General features: G+C 39.1%; 1 protein-coding gene across 4 annotated transcripts in view; it reads left to right on the forward strand.

Annotated features, from left to right (window-relative positions):
- Positions 1-5,712, forward strand: part of LOC139975523 (polyamine-transporting ATPase 13A3-like) — a 74,852-nt gene extending 69,140 nt beyond the window's left edge. For all 4 annotated transcript variants that reach the window (XM_071983515.1, XM_071983512.1, XM_071983514.1 and 1 more), the window contains exon 32: positions 2,382-5,712. In XM_071983515.1, coding sequence (XP_071839616.1) covers positions 2,382-2,594 — 213 coding nt within the window. In that variant the 3' untranslated portion in view covers positions 2,595-5,712. The remainder of the gene's footprint in view (positions 1-2,381) is intronic.
- The last annotated feature ends 5,884 nt before the right edge of the window (positions 5,713-11,596 follow it).

The raw sequence follows: 11,596 nt of genomic DNA on the forward strand, positions 1-11,596 counted from the left end.
ATGTCACTAGTATTCATCATATTACAAGAAATGGTAGTCAGTTAATTCTGAATATTGAGCACATTTTATGGCAAGGAATCACTAAGCCACAGGGGCGTAGCGAGCGGGGGGTGTGGGGGGTGTCACATCCCCCCAATAATTTGGTCGCTGTCGGCAAATTTTGGGTCTGTCGGCAAAAGGAGAAAAGGTGAAGAGAGCGGAAGGGGAAGAAAGAAGGAAAGCTGAATAGAGAAAACGAGAACGGGAGCTTCTTCCGTGCCAAATTTGACTTAAAATATGCATCAAATTGCATCTAAGGACGTTTCAAAACTAAAAATTTTCCAAAGGGGAGGGGTAGACCCCCTACCCTTAGACCCCTCCCCCATTTCAGTCACCACTTCCAGATCCGTCGGCAAATCAAATTTGACTTAAAATATGCACCAGATTGCATCTAAGGACGTTTCCAAACTAAAAAATTGCCAAAGGGGAGGGGGACACCCCCTCCCCTTAGACCGCTCCCCCATTTCAGTCACCACTTCCAGATCCGTTGGCAAATCAACTTTGACTTAAAATATGCACCAGATTGCATCTAAGGACGTTTCTCAACTAAAAATTTGAGAAAGGGGAGGGGGACACCCCCTCCCCTTAGACCGCTCCCCCATTTCAGTCACCACTTCCAGATCCGTTGGCAAATCAAATTTGACTTAAAATATGCACCAGATTGCATCTAAGGACGTTTCTCAACTAAAAAATTGAGAAAGGGGAGGGGGACACCCCCTCCCCTTAGACCGCTCCCCCATTTCAGTTACCACTTCCAGATCCGTCGGCAAATCAAATTCTCCACACCCCCCCCCCCCCCCAACAAAAACCCCTTCGCTACGCCCCTGCTAAGCCAACTGGCTTTTTGATTATACTATGTCACTAAATAAACTTTGTCAACATGATAACTGATTCGTGGTCCCTTCCTGTATATGTTGCTGTATTATTCAATAGATAATCCCTATTCATTTTGGTGTGCACAAGTTCATGAAATATTAACATCTATGGTTTACCACACTATGAATATCCATCGGAACCACTAAGCTTTTCGTTTTCTGGTTTTATACCTTTCCGGTGGCATAAGGAATCTATAGCGTGTGCATGTTTTAAATGTTTCAGCCTCACAAGTGGTGACGTGGAACTATTGTCACCAGTCGTCGATTAATAGAGAACAATAATCATCGGTTTTCCAGACAAATGGTTAGAATAAAGGGGAAAGTTATCGGTTGTAGCTAGTACAAGAGAAACAAGATGGACAATCCATGGAGTTGCAGATCTCCCCCTTCTATGACGGAATGTATCGACATTGACCTTTAACCTCGACCCTTATCAACTACACAAATACTTCATTGAAATTGGTCCCATTGTTCTCTACATATCTTGTGGTTTAATGACTTTCTCCAACATACTGACAAGCAGAAGTTCGCGGCACACTTTCCGCACAGTTATAACTCAGTTGATCTTTGACCCCGACCCTAAACACCTCAATCTGTCCTATTTTAAGATTTTGCTAATCATGTTTTACATATCGTGTGGTTAAGTGGATTCCTCCAACATGTTGACATGCAGAAAATTGCTAAAATCAATTTTTAGGTTTTTTGACATGACATTTGACCTAACGTCATCAATCACCCAGGCACGAGTTTACACGTTCAGGCATCTACCCAGCAAGTATGAAGTTGATCGGAATTACCTAGCTTCTAGTAGGAGTTTGCGAATCACTTTTGCACACAAATTAGGCCAATTTTACCTTTGACCTCAATTAATATTTGACCCTGACCCTAAATCTGTCTTATTTCAAAATTTGTCTCACCAGTATTTACATACCATGTGGTTTAATGACTTTTGCCAACAGAATAACTTTTGTCATGCAGAAAATGGCCAGAAAATAAATTTAGATTTCTTGACCTTTGAACTATGACCTCTCTAGAGGTATAGTACATACAACACATATAACTGGTCGTAAAGTGGAATTTTCTGCATGGTGTGTGTTCTTCAATACCTTTTTTTTTGGACCACGATAACAATAATATTGTAGCGGGTGATGCGGCATTTAGCTTATCCAGAGCATGATATGCTCGATACAATGATATGTCGTAAATTTCAACGAGCTTTTCACGTGGCTTCTGCTTACGTTGATCGCCCAGTTATTTTAACTTCATCAAATGACCACACTCCAGAATCGGAAAAAGGGTAAGTGGGGGGGGGAGGAGGGGGCGGGGCTAAAACATTCAGTAATGATGCATTTTGAATTTTAACCATCTCCCCTTAACAAATTTGTTATGCTGTTAGGTGCTTAGAGGTACAATCATTCCCTTCTTATACAATACAATTCCAACTCCTTGATTTATAATTTTTTTCAGAGCGTCTTAGCGGACACCAGATTCGTCAGACAATATGGTACTTGTAGGAAGCTGAGAGGTAAAAACAGGGCTAAGAAGTACGACTTGATGATAGAGGAGATAAACAACGACAATATTTGGCCTCCGATAACCAGACCGGACTCCAAGATACCAGGCTTTAAAAGAATCGACATGGGAGCTGGTAACTTGCAACGAAACACCACTGATTTATGAGAGCATTATCATACGGATAGTCATCTCACTGAGATGAATCTGTTACCTTCCTTGATGTCATGTGAATCCTAAGTACAGATTACGTGTCGGTATCGCGCCGTGTTATAGAGTTCAGACTGACTGACAATGTGGGAAAGCGTCTTTCATGAGACCTTCTCTTTGAATTCATCGTGTTTTTGCAGTTCCTGTGAACCTAATAGATACAGATAGACTAGCATGTAAACATATACATACTACATAAAGAACCACATGTATAGGTCGTTCACTGTTATTTAGTTTCACGGCTATATAGCTGAACAGCGTGGGTCGGTTTTGTTTTCCGCGTTTTACCTATTGTACCTGATGGTGTAGTCCAGATTATTTACCTATAAATATGAATAACATATTAAAATCATATATATACATATAGAATCATAAAACTTCATACTATTCTTAGTTGTTGCTGTTATACTATACATGATTTAACTAAATTTCAATCTTGTCACCTCGAATTTAACCTTTCGATGTTTTGTAAAATCAAAATTCGTTAAAAAAATTATGTACGTTTCTAATTATTCTTTCTTCTTTTATGGATAACTTAATTATTCGATATTATTATTTAGTATGTTAGAGAATACCTGTTTGGCCGATGAAATATTTCTGTTCGCATCGAACACTTAATGGAAAACGTTTAGAGTGACCGCCGAATGACGGATGGTCAAAAAGGAGGTAAATGGTCATTTCCGGTCAATAGAGGTGAAAGACTGAATCTCTTTCGAAGATTGTTAATTGAGAAGTAAAAGGTAAAATATTGTTTGCAGTGTTATATAAATGTTCTCGTGTAAAATGTCATGCGAATTCAGCAAGCCTATTGGCTGTCTGGTTATGAGGTTACAAATTGCAAGAATGGATTGCAATCGTTACCTTGTCCAAGAAAGATACGAGAAAAGCTGGCTCAGAATTTGATAAACACGATCATCCAAGTAAACTATTTGTTTTTATAGTGCAAATGTTGTGAACGTGTGCAGTGGAAAATTGAACATATTCTTCCCACTGAATATCTTTTCTCTTAATCTGGTCTTGATATATCTGGTTTTGATAATTCTCTCTATGTTTAATCATATTTAATGCCGGATCTCCTTCATGTTTCTCTAAGGCATATTCCACTTTGATGTTTGGAATATGTTTGTGTTTTAGCAATAATCTTAACGGGATGGTACAGTACATTATCGATACATAGTATTAAATTGATATGCAGTATAGATGAAATGTATGTATCGATACGATGATTCACTATGGAACGTACATTCGGTAAATTTTATGTTTGATGTGATTAAAATATATCCAATAACGTAATTGTTGCAATTGTAAACTAATAATGTATTGGTTTCATGAATTGTAAACTAATAACACAGAACAAGTATTGTAAGTATTTCCTAGTCGACAAGTCCCCTTCTGCCGAGAGAAACTTATGATTTGGCAGCTACATAGCGTAACACAGTCGTTCGGCTTGATACAATGCATCTGATAGAATCACATGTCCCAAAGAAATTTGATGTAGTCCGGCAGAACAGAGGCGACAAGCAACGATGAAAACAAATTTAAGAGGAAGGCATTTCTACATTGACTATAGGACTTGAAAATATAAGTTCAAAACTTATTGCTCGCTGTTCAGAAAAATCTCCTTACTATTTTGTAGTGAATAATAACACGACCATGGCGGAAGGTACACATGTTTCCAATTTGCAAACATCATCATAATCATCATCGTCATCGTCGTCGTCGTTATCATCATCAACATCATAATCATCGTCATCATCATCGTCGTCATCATCACCATCAACATCATCGTCATCATCATCGTCGTCATCATCATCATCAACATCACCAACAACATCATCGTCGTCATCATCATCATCACCATCATCAATATAATCATCATCATCATCGTCGTCGTCGTCGTCATCATCATTATCATCATCATCATTATCATCATCATCATCATCATCATCATCATCATCATCATCATCATCATCATCATCATCATCATCATCATCATCATCATCATCATCATCATCATCATCATCATCATCATCATCATCATCATCATCATCATCATCAACATCATCATCAACATCATCATCATCATCATCATCATCATCATCATCATCATCATCATCATCATCATCATCATCATCATCATCATAATCATCGTCATCATCGTCATCATCGTCATCATCGTCATCATCGTCATCATATCATCATATCATCATCATCATCATCATCATCATCATCATCATCATCATCATCATCGTCGTCGTCGTCGTCGTCGTCGTCGTCGTCGTCGTCGTCGTCGTGCGATTGTTAACTACACAATAGACCTATAGTACCAGAAATGATTGCAGAGTATATGTGATCGTACCAGGAAAGCAGCGAAAGTAGGTTACCATATCTGATCACGCAATCATATATAAGCGCCAATTTCCATGGTCGCCGATACGTTCAAATGAACTTTTATACTATAAGCTACACGCATATGCCGCGGCATTTTGTTCTAAAGATTGCAGCATTTTTAGGCAAACTTTTGTATTTTGTGATAAAATATGTGGCATTGTTTTGTTTACGCAATTAATTGTTTATTGTCACCAACCATTATACTGATATACAGAAAAAAGGCCTATTAAAACTAACCTGTGTGATTTTAACAGAGGGCGGTAACTCATAAACAAAAATTAACAATATGTGTTACATGCTTGACCATTATGACAAACTCTTTCAACCGCAATTCATTTTCCATGACAGCACCAATCGTTGTTTCTATAGATCCATGACTGCACCATGACAGCACCAGCCGTTGTTTCTATATAGATGACTGCGCCAATCGTTGTTTCTAGATCCATGACAGCACCAGCCGTTGTTTCTATATAGATGACTGCACCAATCGTTCTTTCTAGATCCATGACTAAACCAATAGTTGTTTCTATATAACCATAACTGCACCAATAATTGTTTCTAGATCCATGACTCCTCTAATAGTTGTTTCTAGATCCATGACTGCACCAATAGTTGTTTCTAAATCAATGACAATATCAGTCGTTATTTTTAGATACATGACAGTATCAGTCGTTGTTTCTAGATACATGATTGCACCGACCGTTCTTTCTAAATCCATGACTAAACCAATAGTTGTCTCTATACAACCATGACTGCACCAATAATTATTTCTAGATCCATGACTCCTCCAATAGTTGTTTCTAAATCCATGACAGTATCAGTCGTTGTTTTTAGATACATGACAGTATCAGTCGTTGGTTTTAGATACATGACAGTATCAGTCGTTGTTTCTATAGATCCATGACAGTATCAGTCGTTGTTTGTAGATACATGACTGCACCAGTTGATGTTTTATATACTATTTGTACTATGTAGTCCATAGCTTCTGCACTATACATTATGCAGAGTAAATTTTCTTTCAAATATTGAAGTATACGCTGAAAATTTAGTTTGCCAATTTAATTCTTAAACTAATGAACATGGCTTATTTGATATGACGAAGAGGGGCGGTTTACTTCTTGGTTCGTTTGGTCACAAACTTGAAGATGGTAGGCCCTATATCTTATTTGCCGACGAAGAGCAGAAGCTGCTTTGCGGTTCATTTTGTCAAAACTATCGTGGTAGGCCTAAGGGAATTCACTAATTAGAAGTATCCAAAACAGTAACCTAGATATAGATATAATGCGGTGTAACTCTTTGTACTTACTTGAGTTTTGACATATGTTTATCTAAAAGATTATTAAAGACACTTAATTTGTGTGTAATCACTTCTATTTCACCAATCTGTTGCGGAATGGCATATGTCGATAAAATCCTAATAAATGTTGAGTGTATAACTCTGAATTGTTCAGTGTGATTCTTGTAGGTACACGATTCATACAGTACAATTATGCTGCCATCGATGATAGTTGCTATCGATGATTCGCCCAATCAATGCTACAAGCTATCAATGCTTCACTCTATTGATGATACATGCTATCGATTTGTCTTCCCATGTCGGTGCTTCACTCTGTGATACTTACGTTATGAGTGTTTCACTCTATTGATGATACATGCTATCGATTGTCTTCCCATGTCGGTGCTTCACTCTGTGATACTTACGTTATGAGTGTTTCACTCTATTGATGATACATGCTATCGATTGTCTTCCCATGTCGGTGCTTTACTCTGTGATACTTACGCTATGAGTGTTTCACTCTATTGATGGTACATGATATCGATTGTGTTCCCATGTCGGTGGTTCACTCTGTGATACTTACGATATTATGAGTGTTTCACTATATTGATGATACATACTATCGAATTTCTTCCCATATCGGTGCTTCACTCTGTGATACTAACGCTATGAGTGTTTCAATCTATTGATGATACATGCTATAGACTGACTCTCGATGGCGATGCTTCACTCTACGATGCTCACACAATCGATGTTTCACTTCGCTACTTATCCCAAAGCGAAAAAGCATTATATTAGAAGCGTTTATAATGCTTTTACATGTTGAAATAATATCCGATTGGAAATGGGTTTTCAACATGATAGAAATGTAATTCATTCATATATATACCAACCAAAATTCAGTTCGACTTGACAGCCTTTACAAATAATGTCGGAACATGTGAGAATCATGTTTCACAAAATATCGACAAAGTTCTTTGATAAGGATGCGAACAACTACAAGGGATTAAGGGGGAATTTTCGAGTTTGCGGCTACAGTACGGCTACAGTAGGCATAAGTGATTGACCCTAATTTCTCTATAAATCCAGCCAGTTGGGACAATTTCCTAATGGTAATACCTCTCTAAACTGTCCTCCCATACCATTCTTCAAAGCGTTTGTATTTACATTACAAACAGTTCCTTACCATTATCTGATTGAAACATGATATTCATACTGCGCATATATACTGATACTACGAGTACTCTGAAGAGGGACATGACAATACAGTACAGAAAAAAAATTGTCCCAACTGAGTGATAAATCAGTCGAAAACCCAGTCGCGTAGCGAGGAATTTGCCAAGGGAGGGGCGAAGCCTGTAGGCTAACTATCTAAGCGTAGCGCCACCAACCGTAAAATGGCCGTAAATGCCTCCCATATTGCTGGAAATGGCATTGAATTCCCATGCCTTGTAAGTTGCATTTAAGCATTTTCTATTGTGAAATTACTGATAATATCATAAAAAATATGCACAAGAGGGGGGGGGGGCGGCTTTTTCTGAGCCGGCTGACAAATTTCCCAGATTCAGTCTCTGTTTCTTTGCGATGCCGGGCGCAGGAATTAAGCATGCAGAGAAGGCTATCATTGCCTAATAGGTACTATATCACCTGCAGAACACACACATTGTTTTTACAAGAACGCTAAGTACTAAATGCCTCAGACTCGCCATACTTTGCTTGACCGGAATAACGATGGAATGGATGCCAGGCCTTCCGGCCACTCCTTGGGCAGCTATTACCCTCCTACCCTGTACAACGTGACGTCAGCTGAGCGGCGTTTTGACCGTACGCTTGTATTGGCTTGGTCAGACTGCAGAGCCTTACATAAGCTTACCTGCATACTGCTGTGCTTCGGTGCAGTATCGCCCCATAGGCCTATACAAGTAGGAACAATTACGAAGAGTGGCACGTTCTGTTTACCGTTAATGTTATCTAATGAAAATACACAGTTCCTACTCAACGATTGATACAACTATAGATTTATATTCATTTATAACGTGCATGTATGAAGTCCAATGGCCACGTTCTTAGAATGCACCATTGTTGCGTAGTGACCTATGGCCTATGTAATGTAGAAAAACATGATAAACTCAATTGTACAAGACTATAACACATATCTATTCTACATCATTCTTACTTAGGTACCTATTTTATCACTGTGATAATAATAAGCAGAAAGCCATATGGCTTTGTGATTCCTTGCCACATGTTGTATGCAGGAATTGGTTTCTTCCAAAACAAACTGTTTTTCATCATGAAGAAACTAGAAACCAACATTGAAGAAAACAATTCCAAATTCATACACTGTATACCATGCCCCATGTATTATAAAGTCTCTTAATGGGATCACACACACACGCACATATACATACAAACATACACCCATACATACACCCATTCATACATACATACACGCATACATACATATATATAGGGATGACTTGAGTTCAGCCGACCGTAACCGCACCTTGGTAATCAGCATGGCGTAGCGTGACAATGAAGTATTCAATAGTTCACTTCCTGCTGGAACAGTGCTTATTACGAAGATGTAGAGCAAATATTATATAATATAGTATACCTATACTGTAATTTACAACATGTTTTTACTCGAGTTTCACGCCTCACGGCGATCATAAAACAACTGAACGTAAACCGAAACGGTCGCGTGTTCTTATTTTTTACTGGTGCGGTCATTTGGTTTGTTACCGTGGCGACATTTTGAGATGAGCTCAGTTGATTGGTTTATTTTGTCTTTGGCGCGTAAGATTGCCAACTTCTTTTTCCACGCGGAGGTAATTGCACAGTCCCAGATTCACGCTTGGGTGTGTTTGATTCTTTTACTATTTTTCCAGCTTATGTTGTGGCTAATTCCCCTTCTTTCAGGTTCCATACGTATTTTGACAGTTCTGTTTCATTTTGGTACTTCTAGTTTCTGAGAGATTTGGAGTGGTTGTTGATCCGCTGTCTGTTGTTGAACCGCTATAGAGCTGGTTAAACATTTCCTTTGTAGGGGGCAGTTTTTCGTAGATCTGCAGTTGCATGGTCTAGTAGAGGTTGTTTCTGGTGTATACACCGAATGGTTTACCAAAAACGTTCTGCCGTCCCATATAAGTCAAAGCAATCCCTTTGAATTGACAACGGAAACGGATTCAAATAATCCGACACGGATTAAACATGGGTGACGTAGGTTTTAAATTTAGTTCACAGAAGTGTTTTTTTTTCCTTTTCTAGATTTGTCTGTTCAGGAATCGTTTTGGTCAATGGCACATTGCCGATATATGTTGAGTCATTCTCATTCTTTGCGTGTTTTTCGCGTCTCCAACGTATTGTCAGTTGCAAATATTGCAGTAGATTTTGGCTGCTCTGAGAGTCCCAGTGCAATTGACAAGTAAGCACGTCTTGCAATTTTGCGTACATGGCGAAGTTCCTGTATTTTCTGTTATGATTGCCTCTGATGAACTAGGTCTTATAATGAAAAGACAGATGAATCTGAGAACCTGATTACAGGCGTTCGGTGCTTCAGAGGAGCAAATGCGTCGAAAGCGCAATGTTTGATTGTATGGAATGTTTCTGGAACAATGACGTGGATGGTAAATGCTTGGTAAGTATGGAACGCCAAAATCGACAAAAATGCAGAAATTTTTTATGTAAGCCTAAGTCATTATGTGAATACAAAGTTACCGGCATAATTATAATGAACAAGAACAATTTAAGTCCTTATGTGGCACTAATAGCACCTCCACATCATAACCAAGAACATTTTACGTATCATCCTAACACTGCCACATAATGACCGCCAAAACCGACAATATTTACAAGTCCTTATGTGGGGACTCGCATATCGCCACCTAAGGAATAACGAAGTTCGCTAGTCATAATGTGGCGATATGCGAGTATCGACATTACGATTCACTAAATTGGAGTTCTTGGGCCACACAGTTGGAAACGGGAAGTTGGGCCCGAAGCAGAGTACCCTTGATAAAATCAAAAACGCTCCAAAACCCGAGACGAAAACCCAAGTCAGGTCGTTTCTTGGTCTCACGGGGTATTACAGAGACTACATACCAAACTACTCTGCACTAGTTGCCCCACTGTCGGACCTGACGAGGAAGGGTTCACCCAATAGAGTGATTTGGGGAAGCGCCCAGGACAAGGCGTTCAATGATCTGAAGCAAGCGCTTATAAGTCCACCCCTTCTCAGGCGTCCTGAGGTAAATAAGCAATTTGTTCTGAAGACCGATGCATCCGATGTAGGGATTGGTGCAGTCCCACTACAGGAACATGAAAGAGAATTATTTCCTGTAGCGTATGCTAGTAGAAAGTTATTGGAGAGGGAAAGAAATTATTCAGTGATTGAGAGAGAATGCATGGGATTAGTTTGGGCAGTGCAGAAATTCCATGTATATCTGTACGGAAGTGAGTTCGTCTTACAGACCACTGGCGGATCCAAGGGGGGCCAAGGGGGGCCATGCCCCCCCCCCCCAAAAAAGGTGAGCCAAAAAGTGTTTCCGAACATCCGCTAAATCATATGATTGGAAATTAAATAAATAGAGAGGAATAGCAGTGGTAGACTAGTCTAAACCTTTTCGTTTTCTGGTTTAAAATTAAATGCAGAGCTCCCAACTGACCCGCAATTCGCGGGAATTAGACCCGCATTCTAACACCCAAACCCGCTGACCCGCACAAGCGTCCGAAAAAAAACGCATTGTAATTGTCAAGTATACATAAAAAATTGCATCAATTTTTGACTTAGCAACCATCATTTCTTTAGCATTTAGCATAATAGAGTATAAAACCTCCTTTACAGCATCATTTGAACCTCAAATTAGCCTATATTTCTTTTCATTGGGGCGAGCAGCGAACATTTTCATGCCACGGGAAAGAATGAATTATCACTTACTATTCCATTTATTGATGTTACACACAAAAAAATGCATATTTCTCAGAAAATTTTGGGTGACAAAAGCCTTTCTAAGTGCCTCCATTTTACATGTAGGCATCACCAGGATTCCAAAAAAAAATCAAAAGGGGAAGGGGACACCCCCTCCCCTTATACCCCTCCCCCAGGACGGCGATTCGTGGCATGGACCAGCATTTGCCTTCTCGAGAGTTGGGAGCTATGTAAATGTATGAGCATGAGGATTTACAGTTTAACACCATTTAGCAGTTACAGGCTGGTTGTAAGAAATTTATAACCTATGAGAAATAAAATTTCTTGAGAAAGATGATCCCAACTTTGTTTTATAAATATTTT

The sequence above is a fragment of the Apostichopus japonicus genome, chromosome 11, assembly GCF_037975245.1.
Source record: "Apostichopus japonicus isolate 1M-3 chromosome 11, ASM3797524v1, whole genome shotgun sequence".
NCBI lineage: Eukaryota > Metazoa > Echinodermata > Holothuroidea > Aspidochirotida > Stichopodidae > Apostichopus > Apostichopus japonicus.